Source organism: Cyanistes caeruleus, chromosome 3 (assembly GCF_971803275.1).
Source record: "Cyanistes caeruleus chromosome 3, bCyaCae1.hap1.1, whole genome shotgun sequence".
Lineage (NCBI taxonomy): Eukaryota > Metazoa > Chordata > Aves > Passeriformes > Paridae > Cyanistes > Cyanistes caeruleus.
In genome coordinates this window covers 67,881,322-67,904,909 of record NC_141703.1, presented here as the reverse complement: position 1 = coordinate 67,904,909, position 23,588 = coordinate 67,881,322, and the positions used below count along the sequence as shown (strand labels likewise).

The 23,588-nt window shown below is 43.9% G+C and overlaps 2 protein-coding genes and 1 long non-coding RNA gene across 4 annotated transcripts in view; 1 reads left to right on the top strand and 2 right to left on the bottom strand.

Moving 5' to 3' along the window:
• Nucleotides 1–1,122: 1,122 nt before the first annotated feature.
• On the bottom strand, nucleotides 1,123–9,893 carry HMGB1 (high mobility group box 1). Of its 2 annotated transcripts, none has more exons than XM_086881663.1 (5): nucleotides 9,597–9,893; nucleotides 6,606–6,768; nucleotides 6,179–6,324; nucleotides 5,054–5,228; nucleotides 1,123–3,086 (listed from the first exon to the last, which is right to left on the bottom strand). In XM_086881663.1, the coding sequence occupies exons 2-5, from the start codon at nucleotides 6,753–6,755 to the stop codon at nucleotides 2,910–2,912; spliced, it is 648 nt and encodes a 215-aa protein (XP_086737789.1). In that variant the 5' UTR covers nucleotides 6,756–6,768; nucleotides 9,597–9,893; the 3' UTR covers nucleotides 1,123–2,909. The 2 variants fall into 2 exon arrangements, with proteins under 2 accessions (XP_086737789.1, XP_086737788.1); XM_086881662.1 differs by lacking the exon at nucleotides 9,597–9,893 and adding an exon at nucleotides 8,183–8,246.
• On the top strand, nucleotides 9,834–12,673 carry LOC147654214 (uncharacterized). Its single transcript, XR_015284709.1, has 2 exons — nucleotides 9,834–9,925; nucleotides 10,323–12,673. It is a non-coding gene; the product is annotated as an uncharacterized LOC147654214 (long non-coding RNA).
• Nucleotides 12,674–17,623: 4,950 nt separating this feature from the next.
• LOC111923091 (uncharacterized) overlaps nucleotides 17,624–23,588 on the bottom strand; it is a 34,621-nt gene continuing 28,656 nt past the window's right edge. Inside the window, exon 6 of the mRNA XM_086883791.1 lies at nucleotides 17,624–20,216. The gene's annotated coding sequence lies outside the window, so the exon portion shown is untranslated. The remainder of the gene's footprint in view (nucleotides 20,217–23,588) is intronic.

The window sequence follows — 23,588 nt, the reverse complement described above, 5'->3', positions numbered from 1 at the left end:
TTTTCTTTACAACAAGCATTTCTGTGAAGGTTAAAGCCCTAGGAGATGCTCTTTGATAGTGATGTCAATGCTGCCAGTTCCCCTGTAGGGAACCGCTATCTAAACAGTCACAATTTCACCGATCATGAGCCCTCTTCTACAGCAAGCACCCACTTTCAAAGATCAAGGGGAGGCAGATTCAAGCTGAAGTGTCAGCAGTAACTGACCTCAGATCAAGTAATCTTGGGGTGGCCAAGTCTGATCCATCAGTGAAGAGACTCAGTTTTGACCAAGCGGATTAATTAACCACTTGCAAGTGAGCACAGCTGTGAACAGCGAGGTCCTTTCCAAGCAACAACCCTCACTCAGCAGCTCTTCTTTAAAAGGAGCAATTAATCTGCCTATGGCATTCCTCTTCACCAAAGAACACTTCCACTGTTTCAGGAGTTCTGTAGCAGATGCAAGCGAAGGCTTTGGTCTCAATATCCATGTGCCAGCTCAGCTGAATTACAGCAACGTACCAAGCGCTCCTGAGAAAACCACGGCCACCCTGGAGAGCTGGGGGAGCTTTGGAGCATCTCCCACCCAACACCGGCCTCTGCACTGAGATACAGGAGGTTCCTTTCCTCAGTGAGCAGCATGGATAATTACATTACCTACCCTCTTCAGCCTCGAGCACGCTCTGTTTGTTACCTATGAGCTAAAGTCAAAGGCAAAGCAAAGGCCGTGCCTGGCTGCCGGGGAGCACTCGCTACTCATCTTTTAACTTCAGCTGAATCTTCTAGGTTACTTCTGTCAACATCAAGCACCGAGAACAAAGGCACAAGATTATGGGGATCTCATAAAGTATGCTTGTTCCAAGAACAAGAAATGGGTCTACTTTCCTCTGATGACCTGGGGAAACAAAAAAACCCTTCAGCACAGAAAATTTATTTGTCATCAGTTACGAGCATTTGAATGTGTAATATCCAGTTGAAGAAGAGAAAAGAATCTGTCTGTCCTACCCTTTTCTATATCGAGACCTCGCAGAAAGCATCGTTCTTCTGCTTGAAACAGAAAGCAGGGATGTACATATCTGAGAACACCAACACACACAAAAACCCCCAAATCCTTAGGGTATTAAGTGAGCCATTTAACTAAGTATTTAAAACCTCTGCAATTATTAGTTTATTAGTATCATCCAGGATTTCAGATGTTCAATATTTCTCCTGAAGTTATACATAAATGCAAATTGAAATAAGAATCTGAAAGTCAAAATTGTATAACAAAACAATACTCCATCACAAAAGCGTGTAAAATTACAAGAATGCTTTTTTGTTTGTTTGTTTTTAAACACTGGCACTTAAGAGAACCATAATTTTGAAACCACAAAATTGCCGAATTGTCCCCCAAACTGGTAAGCAGGTATATGTGAAAATAGTTACAGCTGCCAGCACTTGAAGTTTTACTAAATATGCAAAAAACCCCTTAGCTTTGGTTTTGGAAGAGAACTGTATTTGACCAAATTAGACATTGTTGGTATAACCATAAACATTTAACTTTTTAATGCAAAATTTAATAAAATGTACTTTTCCATACAACTATATTTAACTTAAAAATGGGCAAACATCAAGAGTGCGGTATAAAACCTAACAGGAAAAATACATCTTATCTCATTTTCAATTTGAGACAATATACAACTTTGTTTAAAGGGCTAAAACTAGAATTTCAAGAATACAAATATGAATTTACATAGATTTAACAAATAATAATGGTACCATTTATAGAAATCTTAGAAAGAAAAATCATTTCTTGTGGGCCCTTTGCTACCAGGAGTCTCATGGTATAAAGCCCGTGGCCATCACCAGACCTGTCACCAAAAAATAATATGGTCATTTCATGCTTTTAACTTTACACATTTTAGGTACGCTCATCACTCCCAGGTGTTCAGAGATTTACAAATATAACTTCCATTACATGGTAACAGAGTCACACGTGTAAATTTCTCTACACCAGATGGACGTACACTCTTCCTATGGGTCCTTCTAGGACAAAATTTAACATTCCCTCCCTCCCCACCCCCCAAAGTATTTAGTTTCTGTAAAATTGAACTCTATACTTCTCAACTCTCCAAGACTGGTAAACTCATGCAACGCAATAGAATATTACATTTCACAAAAATCCGAACAAGTATCCATTTGCTGAGATTGAATTTTTGTTGTTTCCAGTTATGGAAGAATATTCTCATCATATGCCTATATATTTCTTTTCTTACCCTATCATGATAATGCAGGGTATGCAGATCAAAGCTTTGTTTATCAGCTGGTTATATGAAAGATGAAAACTGTAATATTCCCATGATCCCATACGGGCTTTCAATAAAGCAAAAGATGAGTTCCCCTCAAAAGAAAAAAAAAAAAAAAAAGAGAGAAAAGAAAAAGTATGATTCTCAAGGGCACCTATTAAAAGGACAACAATACTAATAAAAAAAATTGTATTTACTTAGAAGCATTCAGAATGTCAACAAAACAGCTGCAACTTTTTTTTCTTCCTTTTTGCAATTACAGAGTGGTATTCAGTTAACAGAACAACAATTATTTTTATGATGCATCAGAGACAACTGAAGATGAGAAATGAACTACATCCCCAAATATAACTAAATTTGTGCTGTGCACCAACAAGAACCTGCTTTATAACTCCCATGCCAATTTACAACCCCCACACTGTACCAGGCAAGGTTAGTGGCCATTGAAATACCACTAAGGACAGGGCTATCTAAAGACACATTCGGTAGTGTGTTAACTATACAAAAAAAGAGACACTGTACAGTTTAAAAACAAATCTTACACAGCCTTACATTTCAATTTTTTTTTTTTTCTTTAAAAGGAGTGAGTTGTGTACAGGGGGGTTAAATGCTTTATAGACAAGAAAGAAATTGCTCTAAAAGAGACTTATTCATCATCATCATCATCTTCATCCTCCTCTTCTTCCTCCTCTTCATCATCTTCATCCTCCTCATCTTCGTCCTCATCCTCCTCCTCTTCCTTCTTCTTCTTGCTCTTCTCAGCCTTGGCAACTACTTTCTTGCCTCCATCAACCTTCCCTTTGGCCCGGTATGCAGCAATATCCTTGGAGAAGAAAAGCAGGAACAATCTCTCAAAGATTTAACCAGCCAAGAGGTCTGAGCAACCTCCACAGAGCACTTGAGAAAGCAGTCACCCAGGCACCTGCCCTTCCCACTGGGATTGGACCAGGAGCTGCGGCTTCAGCTCCGAGGGGAGCCAAAGTCAAAGAAACGGGAACCCTCTAGCACAGAGATTACACTGGCATGCTGCTACACACTGCTCATGGCTGCTAAGGGATCCCCACTGCTGGGCTTCTGGGAACAGGCTGGAAAAGATGCTGCCTCTCATGGCAAAGGCAGAGCTGAGCCCACTATCCCACAAGGAAATGAAGTAGGGAGACCTCTTAAAGTCCCCTTCTAGCCCCACCTTCTACAGGGCCTAAAGAAAGACACAGGAAAACCCTTGTTTGAGGCACAAACCGGGATTAGCCACTCAGAACACATCAGAATGACCCAGCCTAACAGCTGCAGTGTTACACCTCAGCAAAGAGCTGTTAGGCTGAACTCCGCCTAAGAGAAGTTTACAAAATAAAAGGTAAAAGAAGAACTTGATTAAAGGGTAGACAGTGCCACCTTCTGCATGCAATAAATTTATTCTAATCGTTTGAAACACACAAAATTCAGTTCCTGCTACAGGGAAGTCAAAACTGTACCTGGAAGGCACAGTCATAAAAGCAGTTAAGACTTCCCAACTTTGTGCCAAAACAGCCAAACAATTAGGTGGAAGAACTGATCTACACAGCTTACACAAACCAGCTACAGAGAAACATCAACACATTCACACAGATGGTCTAAATCTTCCAATATTCCCCACCTAATAAACACCACACCACTAATCTTACTGTTCTCTTGGACTTCCTTAAAGCTTAGCAGGAAATTTTGAGAAGATAGAGATACTCACTAAGTCAAAGGCCAAGCAGTGAAATAGCTAAGATTACTACACCTTAAATTCCCCATGCAAGTGTAAGAAATAAAGACACTACTACTGAAAATTAAAATAACATCTGTGAATAAAGATTAGTAAGTCTATCATTTATAAATGTCTGAGTTGCCCTGGCTGTGTGTACAAGCAATTACCATGAAGCTGTACAGAAAGCACCGTGTGGAAAAGCTCCTGGACCTGCAACTCCTCTCTGCCACATCAACAGGGCTGCAAGGTTACACCTTGCACACTACAGTGCAAAAATTTTGAACTGGGATTTGTTTGCCAGCTGAAGCAGCCAGAGGAAGGTGACAGCAGCCAATGGACACAGGTGCTGTATGGCAGCTACAGGTGGTCGCTGACCCCTTGTGAAGCATCATCGGGTGATGATGCCAACGTGCATCCCCTCCTCTTCCCTTGGCCTCCATACTGGGCTGGGAATCTGCCTCTAGAAATAAAACCATGTGTTGCACAATCCTGTGTGCACAACGGAACCATACAGCTCCAATTATGATGGCAGGGTTAATAATTTAAAAAATTGTATGACAAGCTGCTTCATATGCATAATTAACCAAATTCATTGCTAGAAAGGACGTGGACACAAAGTAGGTCCAGGAAAAGACACATGCCTAAAACTAGCATCTCCTTTGTGTTTTGTCATTTTCCCAGGAATAAATTTTAAAAATCATCTACATGGATCAATTATCCTAACATTCAAGGATGCTCACCAGTATGTCCAAAATTAGGGAGAACCAATTAATTCCTTACCAGCATTACTTACTACTACCAACTCAACTCAAATTCTCCTGTGACCTATGGATTTACTAACGATACAGAACCCACCAGTGACAGCTCAAAATTACAGACAAATGTAAAGGACTCAAATTTAGTGTTATGCCAATGAACCATTTGCCCCTGTATACAACCTTTTTCAACAAATCTAACGAATTATGTCATGAGCATATTATAATTTGCAACATCAGGTATCAGGGTACACAATAAGGGAAAATCTGTCTAAACCAAAGCACCTCCCTAAATGTCAGTGTTACCTTTTCATACTTCTCCTTCAGCTTAGCAGCCTTCTTTTCGTAAGGCTGTTTGTCATCTGCAGCGGTGTTGTTCCACATCTCTCCCAGTTTCTTTGCGACATCCCCAATGGACAGACCGGGATGTTCTCCTTTGATTTTTGGGCGAAACTCAGAGCAAAACAAGAAAAAAGCCGAACTACAGAGGAAAAATAAGAGAAGATTACTGAAATTTTAGACTTTGCTACAGGAGCAACTTTTGGGACCTTCGCGCTTTGGAAAAAGCACCTAAAAGTGAGACAGACATTGATTACAGTGGAAGGGATCAGAACTGAACGAGTCGCTTTGCAAACTCAACTCACTCTTTTCTCTTAAATAATGCTGCACATCTGGTCCCATTTTTGCCAGGATCCCCAGATAGGCAGATTTTATATACCAAACACAGAGAGAAGCTTTAGAAATTAAAAGTAAGTGAATGATACTAGGGCAGCAAATGTTATATCGGAATTGTTAGAGGTGGGAGGCTGCAATATTTGTTGGCAAAGTAGGATTTCCAGACCACAGCACCAGCTGTAAAGGAATATTAGCTTGTAAAGGAACATCCCTGCCCCTTTCAGCATTAGCTCAGCTTAAAACACAGAAATACACACACAATAAAGTACTGGTGTCTAGCAGAAGATGAATTTGAAGCCAGTTGTCACTATGCCATGGCTAAAGCTTGAATCTTTCCAAGCTGGTTTTGAGGAAGATCACCCCTCCAACCTGTTCTGTGCAAAAGCCTCCAATTTTAAACGGACTGCCAATCAAAAATTCTCCTCAAGCCAACAAGTGGTGATGAGAGTAGGGCCTGCAGTACTTTACTGCCATATTACACTGGAATTACCCTCTTAACAAAAATTAGAAATATCAGTCAAAATCACACAGTCTATTTTTGCATCTACTTTTAAAGGCTGCCGTTCCTCCAGCTTTGATAGTGGGACAGCCAACCTGAAAATAAAACCAAAATTTCAACCTATCTTCACACCACTGGCGAGGAAGATCACATAGTCTTGTATTTCTGAAGCTCCTGGATAAAACTACCATTTTATAGATACACACCAGTGTGATGGTGCCAAACAAGACAACCTAAAAAGCTAGGAATCTACTTACGGAGGCCTCTTCGGTGCATTTGGATCCTTGAACTTCTTTTTTGTTTCTCCCTTAGGTGGTACATAGTTTTTCATTTCTTTTTCATAACGAAGCTTGTCAGCCTTTGCCATATCTTCAAACTTCCCTTTCTCCTTAGAAGACATAGTCTGGAAGGCAATTAGAATCACAGAATACCTCAGAAGGGACACGCAAGGATCAAAACAGTATTTTAAGATTCAAAAACATACCAAAGTCCATTCCAAAATTTCAGCTGGGGGAGCTAGATGTAAGACAAGGACAATGGATAGTTACCACTCATCTTACAATTGCACTTCATACTTACCCAAAACCTGAGTTTCTAAAGAAACCATTTACCGTCTTGAATGGTATTTCACAAAAAGCAGTCATTTAAGGTTTTGTGGGGGTTTTTGTAAGCAGTTATTCTTACCTTCCATCGTTCTGAGCATTTTTTTGAGAACTCTGAGAAGTTCACTGACGCATCTGGATGTTTCTTCTTGTGCTCCTCCCGACAGGTTTGCACAAAGAAGGCGTACGAAGACATTTTACCCCTCGGCTTCTTAGGATCACCTTTGCCCATTTTTGCTGATTTTCTGTAATGAAGCAAATGAGACACCTTTAAAACTTATACTTTCAACAAACCAAGGCAGGAAGTAAGTCACGACCAAACAAGACCTGCTAGAGCAGTATTCTGAAATAATACAATGGGAAAAAGATTCCCTTCTGGAAAATTTACTGAAGATTTCTGTCATCCCTGTCTGAGGTGAACTGGATGCAAGCAACCTGAAATCTCGAAGGGCCTTTACAACGTGCAGTTACGGTCTCCTGCAAACAAGAACTATCCGTCCAAGGAATCTGAAGGCCAGGGCTGCAGTGCAACCTGTACACCCCGATTACTACTGGTGTATTAATCATATGCTTGGGAAGAATAAACTCTATTGAAAGGATGGGGAAAGGATCCAAGTATCCTGTCTCAGTGGCCTTCTGGATTACTAATTTTCTTTTTACAGACCATGGTTTCTCATACAACCTCATCCCTGTAGGCCCATGGTGCTTATTTAAAAGTACATTTTTTAATTATTTTCTATGCCATGTGTTATCAGCCATCTTTATGTGTACTGCAAAAGCCTACCCTTTGCAAGTATACCTCAAAATACAGGAATGAAATAACTCATTTGGACAGATAGGTTACAACCTACACAGGGAGAAGCACAACATTTATGTACAGCCAGTAGAGCTGTGCTCAGCAAGAGCAAAATCTGACACTTTCAGGGACTGAAAAATACCTTCCTGGAACTTTCACACCCCAGTCAGACATTCGGAGTATTTCTTCATAGCTCCCTGGAAAAAGTCACTTGCACCCTGACAAGCTCTGCTTTTCAGCACGAATTAAAAGAAGGAAAAAAAAAAAGAAAAAAAAAGAAAAAAAAAGCGTGAAAGGGAAAAAAAAAGGGCAGGCAGTGCCTGCCCGTATTGCCACAGAAGCTGTATTTCCTATCGGTTTGGCGGATAGACAGAAACAGATTTCTGCTCTGTGACTAAACACGTCCGGTTTGAAGTTTCTATCAAGTAAACAAGAGGGCTGAAGAAGCAGGAGCCGCTCCTGCCGGCCATGGAGACGCTCCCAGCGCAGCGGGCGCGGGGCTCGGCCGGGCCGGGGCAGTGCCCGCGGGGGCCGGCGGCTCTGGGGACGCGGGGCGGCCGCGGCCCGGGCTGGGCACCGCGACCCCGGGGCTGGCCTTTAAAAGCCTCCTCCTTCCCGCCATTTTGGACGCTTCCCCTATGAGGGGGGCAGAGGGAAACTTCGCAAGTCCCTCAAGAGACCTGCCGGGGGTGGGAGGGAAGGAAGAAAAGGAAAAGAAAAAAAAAAGGGGGGGGGGGGCGGGGGGAAACAGCAAGAAAAGAAAAAAACTAGTCCCGTTATTAAGGAGAACATGTGCAAGTTTTATTCCGCGTTCAGGCGAGGGCTCGCAGCGGCGAGCACATGCCCAGGAGCAGGACACCCACCGGGGTGCGGCTGTCCGCAGGCGGCGACCCCCGGCCCCGGCGGGACAAAGCGTTCTCCCGCCGCCGCCCCCGTCCCGCCGCGGCGGGGGGGCCGCCCCCATGCCCAGCCCTGCCCGCTCCGGCCGCCATGAGGCGAGGCAGCCCCGGCCTGCACTCCCTCCCTCCCTCCCTGCCGGCCGCGCCGCCGCAGCGGCGGTGTCGGCGGGAGCGGCCGCCATGGCGCAGGCTCCTGGCGGAGGAGGTCACCCGCCGCCGAGCCTCCTTCCATTTTGTGCGCCGAGGAGCAGAGCCGGCCGCTCCCCACCCCCCCGCCGCCACCACACCCCCCGCGGCCGGGCGGGGCGGCGAGCCCGGGCGGCGGGACCCCCGCCGAGAGGAGCCGCGGCGGGGCCGGGCGGCGCGACCCCCGCCCGCGGGGGCGGCGGCGGAGGCAGCGCAACCCGGGCTGCGCGGAATGGCCGCTGTGGCGTCGCCCGCTGCCGCCGCCGCGCAGAGAACATGGCTCCTTCCTCCCTTCCCTTCCCTTTGTGTGAGCGCGCCGCTACCCTGGCGCACACGCTCAGCCATTGCAGCCGGGGGAGGGCGGGCGGGAGACGGGGGGAGGTGGGTGGGAGCGGGGGGGAAGAAGATGGGGGAGACCGGCGCGCTTTCAGCGGCTGCCGGAGCCCCGGCGGCGCGGTAAAAGCCCCGGCGGGGACCCCCCGCTCGCTCCCTCGCCCCTCCGAGCTGTGCGGCCCCGGGGCTGCCGGCCCCGCGCACGGGCGAGCGGCGGCTGCCGGAGAAAAAAAGTTCCCCCGAACTGCGCCCCCGCCCGCCCGAGCGCCTCCTCTGCTGCTCCGCGCCGCTCGCCTTGTTTTCTCGCTCGCGGCTGCCGTCAGCCATGTTACAGCCGGGCGGCCGCGGGGCCAGCGGCGCCCCGGCCCGCGCCCCGCTTCCCCGCGCTCCCCACCGCCCCGGCGGCTCGGCGCGGCCCGCCCGGAGCCCCCCGCCGCCCCACCGCCCGCCCCGCCGCCGCGGCGATGGCTACGGCGAGGTACCGTGTAAGCGGCTTACAGCGGGGCACGGCGCGGCCCTCGCCCCCCGCGGCGGACGACCCCCGGCCGCTCGCCCGGCTCCCTTCGTCCGCCTCTTTCTCCCGACCTCGCTCCCTTGCCTCCCGCCGCCCCGCTCTCCCGAACTCGCCCGCCGCCCCCGCCCCGCCCCGGCCGGGGGGCTCGCCGCCCGGGAAAGGGTCTCCCCGGCACAGCCCCGCTCGCCTTTGTGTACGGGCGTCCGAGCCGGCGCTGCCCCGCGCTCCGCGGTCGTGCAGCGGCGGCGGCACGACGGCCACCGCCGGCTCACCGCCCGGCTGCGAGCGGGCGGGCGAGCGGGCGAGCGCGCCCGGCCGGCCCAGGGGCCCCCGGCGCGTACTCACCCGTGTCAGACAGAGTCGGCACGCAGCCCTCGCTCGGCCCCGAGCCCCAGAGACGCTCCCGCGGCCGCCCGCCCGGCCCCAGCGCTGGCTGGGTCGCTGTGCAGCCCGGTGCACCGCAATGGCTGAGCGCGGGATCGATACGCAGCCTCCTCACACTCGCGGCGCTGGTAACATTACTCTCTGCACAGCCCCGCGCCCATTGGCCGCCGCCAAGCCGAGCGCCGCGCCGATTGGCCCAGGCGCTCCCATTGTCCTGACCAGAGCGCGCCGCGGGTTGGGCGCGCGGCGGGACACGTCACCGAGCAGGGAAAGGGCGCGCAAATATAAAAGTGAGCGCAGGGAGCCGGGCGGCGCCGGGGCCCGCACAGCGGCGGTGCCCGCCCGGGGCTGCGCTGCCGCCCGCGAGGGGCGCGGGCCCCGCCGCCCCCGCCGCCGCCTCCCCTGCCCCGGGGGCACCCCCGCGGCCGCCCCGCGGTGAGGAGCAGGGCGCCGCCGCCCCCCGCCCCTGCGGCCGCGCCGCCCGGGCGCGGGAGCCGGAGCTCAGCGGGGAGCCGAGCCCAGCCCGCGTGTCTCGGCTCCTCTCGCCCCGTTCCAGCCGGCGCACCGGGCTCCCCTCCGCTGCCGCGGCTGCGTGCGCGGCTCTGCCCCCTCACCGAGGAATGGGAGACGTTTGTTTTGTTTTGTCGATTCATGGGGGTTTTTGGGTTTTTTTCTTTCTTTTTCCAGAAATCGTTTAATCACCTGTATGAACAGCAGTCGGAAGATACCGGTTTTCTCCGTAACCTCCTGGGTGACGAGAAATAGTCCGCAGTGGTCAGGCAGCTCCTCCCGAGTTGTCAGCAGTGGTGCAGCGATGGCCCGGCGCCGTCCGGGCATCCCGGGGCAGGGGCGCGCTGAGCCACACCTCACCTGTCCCTTCGCTGCTGCTCCTCTCTCTGCTTTTTTACCGTCACTTGCACCGCACGAGGCTGCTGTACAGGACTGGCGAACAGGAGAAATACCCCTTAACCTCAGCTTCGCTGTTCACACTGCTTTATTGGCCCGAACAACGCTGGGAGGAGCGCTGCCGTGAAAAATCCAAAACCACTGCTCTGCCCCGAAAGGCAGTGTCAGCACACTTGCTGTAGTAACACAGGCTTGAGTGAAGAGAGGTCACAAATATTCGAGTGTAAATGGCTGATTGAGATAACTGATTAATTATCATGCTCTCTCAAAATCTATCCATGGAGTTTTGGAAGGGTCTGTGGCCTGACACAAGGGATAACAATTGTTTGGGCAAGGCACGGTGCTTCATGATCCTTCCAAATAAGGACCCTAATTCTAAAACGGCCTCGTGTGTGAAGAAGTGCTGGTGGACATATGAAAACAGTGATTCTGCTACCTGAAATCATACAAAAATACATGAATAATAAGGAACATTAGTGTTTCTGTCTCAAGGAAAGATTGTGTGGGGGTTTTTTTTCTGATTTGCAGTTAAAGTTTAAACCTTTATAATGCAACAGAAGAAAACGGTAAAAATCACTAGTATTTATGTGGTCTAGTGTGCAGAAGCTGATAGCTTTGCACGTACTGAACTTTAAGGTTTCTTCTGTGAAAACCAGACCTGAAAGGAAAGCAAAGTAATGCTTTTATTTCTTGCTCTTGTCTAGAGCTGAGCCTTCAGTAAAAGGCAAGTGAGAAGAATTTGGTTACGAGACATATCCCTGTAAGGGTTTTCCTTCATCTCTGTTAGTTATATGCTCAGGCCTGTACAGGTTTGCATATTCCAGTGGGTTTCTTTTGCAGTCCTTGATGACAGAAATACAAAAGAATTTACTCATCAGTTGCAGACAGTAGCATTTTTTACGGAAGCAATATATGTTTCTTCTCTTGTTCACGCTGTGCCACATCCCTTCTGATACTTCACAACCATGCCTTCTTCTGCAAACCTCATTGAAGTTCAAATCTGTTTTAAATTACACTCCACTAGACAGGTGCAGTCACTGAGATCACTTGAATAACACAAAACACCTTTGATTTCTTGCACATAAGCTTTGCCCACAGAACATTCGGGTCACAATAGCCCAGTACAACTGCTTCAGGAAAAAAAATATGTAGCTGCAGAGGAAGTTTCAAAACCCCTGTTTAGTAATTCTGGTGTTTTGCAAACTAGGATATACACTGGGAAAAGACACACAGATTGGCTGTCATATTGCAAAGCAAGAGTAAAACTAGGATTTCTATTAGATATGTGTTTTCAAATACTTAAGTTTTTAGGATACCCATTGTAGCTACTCACTTGGAAACCAGTAGAAATCTTTGTAAGGAGCCTTTTGGTTCAACTCCTTTTCCACGCATGGCAAGCTGAACTCGAATGGAAACATCAGCTATACATTATCAACCTTTTTTTTAAAGCATCCTTTTGTTCTCCAGTTTTTTTTTGGAGGTAAGAGAGGAAGACCTCTCCAAAGATAAAACTGTTCTTAACAATGTATTGCTGAGCAGAAACAGAGAAGTTCCAACTGAATGACAAAAGAAGTTTTATTAAAGTTTACCTCTCACTTCCTATCTTCCCCTGCTTAGCTCACAACCGAAGACTAATAGCAAACACAAACAAGGATGGAGAATTCCAACAAGTACAGACTACCTGGTTGGCAGTGGAGCCTGACTGAGGGATTCAGAGATCTCATTCTCCCCCATTCCCAAATAACTGTGAAACACACTGGTGACAGTACTCCAGCAGAATTTTTGATGAAGTCACAGTATATAAAGAACCTTAGAAAGCTTCTGCTCACTTTAGTGATGTGGTTGCTGACAGAGGTGGGAAAACACACTTGCATCAATTCCAGAAGTCACAGGGTATGGAGCAGCACACCTCCCATGGGACAGGAACGTGCTTCTTCCGTGCCCCATCTTTTCCTGCAAAATGTGTGTTCTGTGAAAGACACTGCTTACTCCTCAGTGGGATTTGGCAGGAAAGCAGATGATTTCACAGCTTGCCTTGACAACAAAGAGATTCAGTGTCGTCACGGGGCTTCCAGATTTTGTCACTCCCTCTCAAGGAATGATATCACTGTTTCTTTGGGTCAAAAGTACTAGATTATTACTATGAAAACTGCATAGTAACAACTAGCTTGTCACTCAAATCCAAAGCTACTATTAGGCTATTTTTAACAAGATCTGAAAGCCTTTCTCAACAAAAAAGTTACATTTTCAGCTCAAAACGAGAGCAAAACATCTGTGGAGACAGGGCACCTGGGCACATGTACTTCTGATGGAGCTGCTGGTAATGTAGATTGTCACTGTTGCTTTTGAACACTCCCATCCCTACAGCAGGCAGGGTTTTCACAGCACATTTGAAAAAAAAGGGCCATATTTGCCCTTTTCCTGAGGCTGCAGTGCCAGTCTGTGCACAACCCAGATGAACACAATTCTCAGTTGCTTATTAGATGAGATTTGCAGCCAATCTTTTGCTTTGGTGTCTTATTTGAAATCTTCAGGAGATACACTTCAAATATTTCCATAAAATCATTTCTGGAAGAGAAAGTTTTGGTTCAAAGGAATGAGAATCAGCATGTCTGCAAACAGTACCAGTGCACGGAACCTGATTTGCTTTACCTTTCTCTCTGGACTTGCTCAAGTTTTTCTCTCTGGACATTGCATCAAGTAATCTGGGGAGGCTGCTGTCCCTCCTGTATCAGTGAGCAGGGTTTCAAGTGGCTTTTTGTCCACTCCCCACGGATGAGTGGCTGGCTGACCCAGGTGTGTAAGGGCTAACTGTGGAGCAGTGGCAGGCAGGCAAGGAAACCTCGGCTGAATAAAGGCAGCGGGTCTGGGAGAGGCAGGCAGGGAGCAGGGACGGCGCCAGTGCCGCTGCAGCGTTTTCCTCGCCAAGCTTCACGTGCGAACCAGCTGATTTTTGTTGACATGTGAGCCCTGAAGACAATTCCATCGTTTCTAGAGCTGATACATTCTTAAATCAGGGTCAGTAGTTACATAGAGCTTTTATCCACAAATTGGGTAAAATGAAAATTTGTACACTTTTTGTGGAATTAGCAGATATTAGCAGATGTATGGAAAAGTTTTAAGTAAATAGATTCTCATAGCAAAAACATATACCCACAATGTTCAGCTCAGAAAGATGGTGAAGATTCATCAGTATGGACTTTTCCTCTGATGAGCAGTATACCATGAACATTTTTTAAAGTGAATATGTGTACAGAAAGTAACCATTTTATGGTAAGATTAATAGATTTACTCTTATGAAATATGATTCCTTCAGCATCTTATTCCTTATGCATAAGTACATAACTTCTTTAAGTGCCTCTGTGAAGCTCTCAATGTGCAGTTTCAGACAGATGGAACTGTGTTCAGCTTCAACAGCAAAAAGGAGTTCAAAAAATGTTCTTTCAGGACTGCACTATTTCTGAAATCGCTGACCTGCTGAGATACTTGCTTTGCTGAGAACACAACATGCAGTGCAACATCCACTTATCTCTTCAACTTTCTGGAAACATGGCATCAAATATTCAGTCCCCTCCAAAATCTCCAGATCATTTATGTATTGTACACTCAAGCCTACCACTGAGGTAAGAGTTATCAGCTGCTTCTAATAAACCCAAAATGCTGCTGTCCATCTTCACAGACACTGCTCTAAAGGTGTTAGTACTCTGTCTCCCTCACTCCAGTCTAGAGGCAGGGAAGCTTCTGATCCTGACACCACTGTTAGACTTCTACACCTGAACAGGCAGAATACAACCAGGCCTAAGGTGATGAAGGAAAAAATACCTGAGATGCCCCTCCTTCCTATTTTATCCAGCCCAGAAGATTCAACAGGACATGCTCTCTCACAGCCAGGACTCCTTCAGACAGACCTCGATGCTCCACGTCAAACTGGAAAGATTCCTAGAGCTAGGTACAGTCCTGGGACAGAGCTACTACTTCCTTATCTACATGTTTTCTGAAAATACACTATATATAAACATCACCTGACCTCTACTCTGGCCCTTTATGCGGGACTGCAACACAGACTAAACCATCTGCTTCAGGATATGAAGATGACACCTCAACGCCAACACAGTCCCCGATATTAGAAATCCTAGTACAGTCTTATTTCCACAAACTAAAAAATTAATGTGAATTTATGGGATGCTGATATCCAAAGAAACAGCAGCACACATCACTCTATCTAGTAACTACCCAGGACATACTGTGAATGTAGACTGCATACAAGCAGTTGCAGGAACTGCTGGAGGAAACAACCATTTGCTCACAGCTTCAAAAGGGGAACTTGCACAGTTTGACAGGACAGCCTTACCCCTTTGCTGAATACAGCCAAGTGTACATGGGTGTCATTGACTAGTGTCTGTCTCATCCCTTACAATGCAATGGAGTTTCTCATTCATTCGAGGGGCTGTCCACATACTCAGAACTTCATAAACCTGCTACCTTCCCACAGAGATACGGTGCTAAAGGAAGATTAAAAGTACTACAAGTTATCAGCATATACCACTCACTAGGGATGGCAAAGAACACATCCTGGAAGAGCAGAAGCAGCCTCAAAGAATTCTTATCCTTTCTCCATCTCTCTCCTTTCTGCCCCCTTTTTCTTCTCTTATTTTGTCCACACTCCTCCACTTGCTCCACTAGTGCAAAGATAAATGCATTCTGGCAGCTGTACCTGCTCACCAAATAATCATCAGTAGCATTATTTAATAATTTTCTGCCACACCCCCCCGTCCCCCTACTTTCAAAATGGTTTTCTAGTATGTCCTGCACTGCACTGAGTGCTGCATTGGTCAAACACCTACCATTACATGCAGCCATAGCAATTTATTACTGGTTCAGAAAGGAGGATCACCTCTTAGTTGGCTGTTCAGAGAAAAGAAGTCATGCTAACATTCTCATGGAATTGTCTCCAGCTTCTGTCATAATCGTCCTTTTCTTCTACTATCCTCTTTCCAATTACATTATCTCCTTTTATTTAACTGTTTTATTCCAAGATATCTGAGACTTAGGAGAAGAAACTGAGGCAACCTAGGATGTAAGATACAACATACTTTACATGAAGCCTGTGATACCAAAAAGCATCCAAGGGAATGCCCACTTCTCTTGCCTTTTCCAACAGCAGATGGCTGCTCTGAAAAGGGCTCTGTGAGCTCATCATTGCAGGGGGAGAATTTCTACCCCAAGAAATTGTGTTACCAAAATCTTAGTAATAACTTTTTAGTTAACACACACAAACTTGTAGTCTAAATCTATTTAGCTTAGTACTTTCTTAACTAGAGGCCATTTGGCTTTCTATTCAGTTCTCGTTCACCTTTACTTCTTTTTCATGAATTTTAGAAGATTCTAAGTCTTTTGCATTACTTTAAATTTCATGTCTCCCCCATTTACCATATTACCATGAACTTTCATCTTGCTGAAACAAATGAAGATCCTTGTGGAATATGCCCTGAATTTCACGGAGGGAATGCTGTCAAATGGAAAGCCACGTTCTTTTCAAAATCAAAAGTCAGTTTGGACAGGAAGTCAAGGCTGTGACATCAAAGTTTTGTCAGACACAACATTAGACAGAGGTGTTTTGACCAGACAGGCATCTGATTAGACTCCTTCCTATAAACTTAATTTAACCTTGTCCTAAAGTATGGATGCAAATCAAAATAAATAGCCATCCCTTTGGAAAGAAATACTGAAGCAGTAAAATTTTCAAGAGCCTCTTTGAAGCTCTAGATTTTGATTGTTTGATCTTTTATATGACTTAATGCTGACAACTTATATAACAAAAGGAATTCCTAATACTATGTTATTTCTTCTATTTCAGTATAACAGATCACATAACTTCTTGGGTTTCCAAATATAAGCAAGTGACTACTTATGGGATTAAATAGATGTAAGGGATATGTATATTCACGTCCATTTACAGCCTCTATTTCCAGTGACCCACAACAGTGTTTGTTAATAACAATCATTTTTCATTTGATCCTACAAAATTTCTGCAAGTATATATTACTATACTAAACACAACACTTAATTTTTGATGTTTTATTTTGTTTTACAATTAAAATTATTATGTTTATTTTCACTTCTAGCTCCTTAAGAACCTAGACAAAATACTTTTGGCATCCCTCCTGCACACCCACTCTTGCTGATTTGTGGATCACTTAAAAATATTATTTATTTTTTTTTAAATCATCCATCCTTTTCTGTCCTCTAATAACTATAACATTCAGATGTGTAGAAGTCATATTAGGGTTTTTTTAATCTGACCTTGCAATAACATCAATTCCTAACCATACTAACACAAGAGGAACTAGAGAAGTAATTTTATTTCTGTGTATGTGACTAGTAACACACAGTTTTATGGATAGAAAAGAGCCACAAAAATCATCCAGGAATATGAAAAATTGAGAACCCTAAAACCCCATTATTTAGGGAGAAAACCCTAAATAATGATAACCCTAAAAAGCTCAGTCTGTTTAGCTTTTTCTTAAATCAAACAAACAAAAAAAAAGTAATACTGAGAAGTAACTTGATTACAGGTTAAAAGCACCTTCCTGGGGAGAAAATCGCGAGTCCTAAAGAGCTCTTTAATCCATCGGAGAAGGCATAACAAGAATCAATGACTGGAAGCTGAAGGCAAACAAATGCAAATGAAATAAGGTAGAAAATTTTTAGCAGCAGGCATGATTACTACTTGTATTATCTTAGTACCTGGAAGCCAAATCATGAATCAGGACTCTGATCTGTTAGGTGCTGGTAAAAAAACCACAGCCCCAAACCAAAAGAAGACACCCAAAGCACAGAAAAAACTGTGATCCCTGCCAGAAGATTACAAAAAGCAAGTAAGATGAAGTAACATAATAAATCAGTGATTATATTATCTGATATGATAGGCAGCAATTTCAGGCCATGGTTTCATGATACCTTAAGACTTAAGGTGATTCTTCGTATCAAGACTGTTTTGTCCCATTCCCACCATTTCTCCACAGCTATGAAATGTTGAAGACTGATCCTTATTTAAAAAAAAAAATAAATCAGTACTAAAATCAGGGTTTTCATTTTTATTTTACAACAAAATGCCAGTGAATACTTTTGCAAATATTTTGGTTTTTATAAATTTCAATTAATGGGTTGACCAAATTTTCCCTAACAGTATTCCTACCTGTTCTTTTTACAGGAACTTGCTGCATTACTTGTGAGAAAAGACTGCATATCCCAGAGAAAAACATGCAAAAGCAAAGTAGGAGATTGTTTTGTTTTCCTCATAGCAAATCACTAGGCTTGGTGACCAGATCTCAAGCACCATGCATAGATAAAGCAGACATTAACAGAAACAGAAACTCAGACCATGGTCTGGCAAGGTTTCCCTGAAAAAAACTGAATATGCTACCAAATTCTAACATAAAAGATAACAAGATGAGCTTGTGTTCCCAACCCAATTGCCCTGGCATTGGAGCCTACACATCATCCTTGGTAGCCTGCAAACACAGCAAGTCACTACAATTTGACTGGGAAGAAGATTAAAGGGGTAAGCCAAGAGCAGCATTTTCTATTATTAAAGTTTTTGTGAGATCAAGGATCAGAAGAAAAGCCCCTGAAATTCACTGTGGAGAGAACTGGGAGTATCTCCTCTTATTTTTCAATAGGAAAACATAGGAGAAAAGCCCACTTTTGATTTCTGTTTCCTCATTTAAATTATTAGCAGACTACAGCAACACCCCCAACATCTATTGCGCTGGGAAGCTCTGGAGGAGCTAATTTTTGGGGGTGGGAATGCTGAAGAGAAAACAAAAGCTAAAGAGCTGGGGTCAACACTACAAATAGTCCCTGAGACTTGGAAGCAAATTGGATATACCCATGGTGTTAAGCACCCATCCTTTTTGCTTCCCTTCCTCCCTGGAGGTGGCCAGCCTCCTTCCATCAGCTGATGTTGATGGTGTTTCACTGGGCTGGATAGTCACATTCACAAGCTAGACAGGGAATCAGTTACAATCAGTTCTGAAAGCTTTCATTTTTCTCTTTGTTAAAAACAATTTGAGCTATAGCTATAATAAGTGACATTAAAAGAACACTGCTTCATTGCAAAGTTTAAACACTTAACAGCCTTACTCTTTGGCCTCGTGCACTGTGCTGCGTTTTTCCACAGGACTGCTCTGTGTGTGCAGGACACAGCTCAGGAAGTGAATCAGGGCTGTGCATCAAATTAGATTATTTATTGGTTGGTATACGTGTTGTCTTTAGGAGTTATGCTGAGAACAAGACACAACTACAGGAAGAGAGCGATGGGCATGTGGTTAAGGCAGTTGAATGCCACACAGAACACTCACTTCTGCCTCTGCTACACCAGCAGCCCCCGTGAGCAAGGAGCAAGTCAGACCTCACACCTTGGCAGATGGCCAACCAACCTCTTCTTCCTCATTTTCTGAGAGTCCAAACAGAAACACCTTGGGCCTTTCACGTAGAAATGCAAAGCAGATGATGATAATGGAAGGTTTGGGTCTTGAGGGAAAAATGGAGCCAGTGGCACAAGGTTAAAAGGCAGGAGAATCCATTTAATATCATTGACTTTTACTACTGACTAAACAAGTGGCTCAGTTTTCTCCTTGGTCTAACAGGACAATGGTGCTCTTCTGTTCTGGGAATATGCAAAAATTCATCAAATACTGTGAAGCTCCTTAATATCATTATAATAAGCCTACAAAAACAAAAAAATTGATTCTCTATATACAAAGAAAGTTTTGGATCTTTTAATCTCTTAAATATTGTATACTGCTATATACTTGCTTTAAAAGTATTACAATATAAATACTAACATAGAATACATCTATTTTTCCTCTCACACTCTATTTGTGTTTTTTCAAAGTCCTTTATACAGCTTCTATCAGGGCTATAACTTTACTATTCAGTGAAGCTGCAACATGGAATAGGACAGGGAACAGCAAGGTATTCAGTGGCTCATATAAATAAAAATAATCTTCACTCTCAGATGTGTGTTGTGTAACCACAGTCACAAGAATAGAAAAGTAACAGTAGAGCTAGTAAAAGGTAATGTCTTTTCCTACTTATTTTATTACATCAGAGTATCATCATACTGAAAGCTTTCAGTAATACTAGGCTGCCAAGTTTGCAAAATAAATTATACTTTGTGTCCAGCAAAAAATAAACAAATCTACCTACATCCTTAAAAATAACCTGAACAGTTTCAACAGTTACTGTGACTTAAAAATCTGAGTTAAGAGAAATACCACAATGATTGAAAACCCAGGTGACAGTCTCCTCCATTTTAGGTAGAAAACCACTACATGTAAAAACCTAACACAATATTCAGAGCAATCGCGAGGTTTAGGCACACAACAGAACAGAAATATTTTAACAATGTCTGAAAACATCCCAAGCACATAGTGTCTGAACACTGCTAAAGTGGATGTGCATAAGACTCAAAGACAACACCATTTTAAAGCATAACTTTCATCATTTAAGAAGCAAATAGACAGGAGAACAAAACAGAAATTTTGGTTCAGGCCTACAATCAGATCTTCAGAGTAAGAACTTGCAGTCACCAGAGTGTCCCATGAACTTTGTCAGGCCCCCAGGCTATCAAGATCCATTTGAACAAATCCAGTTGCAGGACACTAGGACCTAAATATGTAGAAAGAAAAAGAATGAAATCAGGTAACACAGCACACTCCTCTAATTAAAGAGACACCAAACAAATCACAGAAAAATAATCTGAGTGGCTAGACCAGACAAGATCTCTATTTTTACCCTAAAATGCTGCAGCTACAGCAAAGGCAACAGTGATCTCTTACACCAAGAGATTTATAGAGCATTAATTGATCACAGCGCATTCCCCTTCAGGCAAACACAAGTACCTGCAGTGTGTTTGCTCACCTCCTGTGTGCTGCTGCTTTTTTGTTGTTATATGTAATTTGTTTTATTATTTTTAATAAAAGAGAGTGGTCTAAAATCAATAAAGGCAATGTATTTATCTTCATCAGCTCTTCATGTAGATTTTCAGCCTCTTAGTAACACAATGGCCAAAACTAAAATAAGACAATCTCCCCATATTTTAAAACACTATAAAACTGACAGAAAGTAAATAATATTTCTATGAGAAGTGTCATTGTTAAGCCTATCTGAAGGTTGTGAGAAGTTCTAGCAGTGTGTCTCCCTAAGGTTTCTGTGAAACTCCATGGCAGCACACACCTAGTATCATACAACTGCTAATGAGAAAAGAGACTGTAGCAAAAAAAATGCCTACCTCATAATGAGGTTTTCCCACTGAAATACAGACACAACAGGAAATTTAACACAACAGGAGTGTGTGACAGCAGCAGTGAAGACACTACAGATATCAGATTTATGGTGGCACAAGCACATGGCTACACAGTGGAGAGCTGTCATCCAAACTTCCACAGCAGCACTTCTCATCCACCCCAGGAAGGGGCCCATGCTTCCTCCCTACCTAAGGCTATCTCTCTCAGCTTGGGATGTCATAGTGGCCAATTCACCATGCCTGTAAATGTCTGCACCACTGCACCTTGTGCCTTCACGACCATGACCTCTTGGAGACAGCCAGACCAAGGACAGAATGAATTGTCCAGGAGCACGACACCATTCTTCCTATTACTAGAGCACAGTTATACTTTCAGAGATCAGCATGTGACTAGACAAATCAATAGAAATACAACTTCTACCCAAAAAAGTGTTCATGACAATCAACAATCTCTGCTTACTGTTGTATCTCCTACAGGATGGCTTAAGATGCAGCAAGATCCTTTACATAAAAAAATTAACAAATTTAAAAATTAACTCAAGATATACAAGGACATGAACATCTTAAATTCACTGAGACATTCATTTGCCTATAGCACTCATGGAGAGATAAGGACTCAAACTGCTATTATTTCTACATAGGAAAAAAATAATATTATATACAAAGTTTTCCATGCACATGGACATGAAAAAGCCCTTTTTGCCAAGATGACACACTGACTTAGACCACATATATATATAAGGAAACACAGATATGCAAGGCATATGAGATCTCAAAAATTTGTGAGCAAAAGAAATGTGCTTGTCTTTTTAGAACTGGTGTTAGCTCAGGACAGATACCAAAATCTTTACTCCCATTTTAATACTGAATTCCCAGTTCAATCCCACATGTATATCTGAAACTGGCACATGGTAAAGAATCTATAACACTGGGCTTCAGCTATAGTGTCAGATTTTGGTTATTTTATCTCCAGAGAGTTACAGCCTCAAACCTGGGGTCACTCTGCAGGCACACAGAGACTTGGGGGGAAGATGCAGCCAGCAGGGCCCAGCTTTGCTCAGGCAGAGGTTCCAGTCCCAGAGCCCACTGTGCCTGTGGGGTGTGTTTGCTCAATGAATTTATGATTTCACAAATTTTTAGTAAGCAGAGAGTAATTTACTGCCCCTTACCTGGCTACCACTGCTCTTTCTTTGAACAACCTGAAACTGTTGATGGGCTATTAATATCAAATTCCTTGTCAGAGTTACATTTCCGAAGAAAGGCAGGTTTTAATTTCTTTTCCTGAAGCTTTATCTTTTTAATCTGGACATCTAACAACTTGACACCTAAGACAACCTTTTTTTTGCTCTTGCAAACATACATTAACAGTTTAGATTTCCAGAATCTGGCAGAACCTGGCAGAAATTTATTGAAAAACAACAACAAAAAAGCAACTGTTTGTATGTTTTCTTCAGGTTATGCCTCCTTGAAACTAAAGCTTCCTCATCTCTGGTTTAAATCAGAAAAGCCTAGAAAAAATTCTAATTCACACCAGTTTGCTAGCAAGTCCATACAACTACACACCACTGGAAAGTTAGCCAAGAACAGATGTATTTCCTCTGTCCTTTCTCAACCTGTGAGCTCTGGTACATGCTGAAGGGGGAAGGAAAAGATAACTGTGGCTGGTATGGGACCTGGCTATAAGATTCTCAAGCAAACTGAAAGCTTCCTCCTCCTGGGGGGAATTCTTATACCATCAGGCAGAATCAGAATAAGGAACAGAATAAATTAATTACTACTGAAATACTATGGAGTATTGTTATGAGAAGACTTGACTCCATAATTTAATTGTAAGGAAATTACTGTATCTGTGTTCTCCATTACTATAAACCAAATGAAAAGACCAGTGCCTTCCCAGCAAATACAAAATCCATCTTTTCATGCTAGGCACCCTACTGTGACATTACAAATCTAACTCAACAATTAATGTCCAGTCCTTTGTGGCAGGTGGGGAAATATTCTAAGCAGTATTATGTGGGAAGCAGTTGTAGGAGTGCAGAATGTCAAATAATAAATAATACAACTATATTTGAGGACAGATCTTTACAGTCTTTCCTATGAATGACTTAACTGTTGGTGACACACACAAAGCTGCACAGCTACACCATCATCCTGCCTATTGCTCAGACACATAACTCTAGCATCACCTTACATCCCAAAGATACTCCAAATCCCAAGATTCATATTCATAATTTGCAGATACTTTCAATGCAACATTTCCAAGACGGTATTTTTCTTAATCCTCCCAATCAGCTAAAGTATTCAATCAGGTTAATCATCATCATCATGATGATGTTTTGATTCAGCAAGATTTTGCTCTCTGCTTTTTGATTCAGCAACATTTTTTCTCTCTGCTTTTGACAAACACAGCCTAATATCACACACATTCACTCAGAGAACTGCTGCAAAGACCCTTTCCTAGTCAATCACTCAGAGAACACATCACTGTCTCCACAGCTCTCCTTGGCTACTTCTGCAGCATTTACCACTTGTCTTCACTTCCAAGGTCCATCCTTGTTTATCACCACCACACCTATTGCTCCTTAATCTTTGTCAGGAAGACAGCTGTGGTTTGCTCATGTTTGAAGTCAGGCCAATCTTCATAAAACACAAAGCTGAAAAGACCATTAGATCATACTGTCTAATTTGGTTATTATGTTGTGTTTGGCTAAGACACTTTAAAAACCTCAGTTTTT

Excerpts from the sequence above, each read along its gene's own strand:
- HMGB1 (XM_086881663.1), bottom strand. The coding sequence starts at position 6,755 with ATGGGCAAAGGTGATCCTAAGAAGCCGAGGGGTAAAATGTCTTCGTAC. Across the intron at positions 5,229-6,178 it reads AATGCACCGAAGAGGCCTCC|TTCGGCTTTTTTCTTGTTTT; the intron begins GTAAGTAGATTC and ends TTTCCTCTGTAG. Across the intron at positions 3,087-5,053 it reads TGAAGGAGAAGTATGAAAAG|GATATTGCTGCATACCGGGC; the intron begins GTAACACTGACA and ends TTCTTCTCCAAG.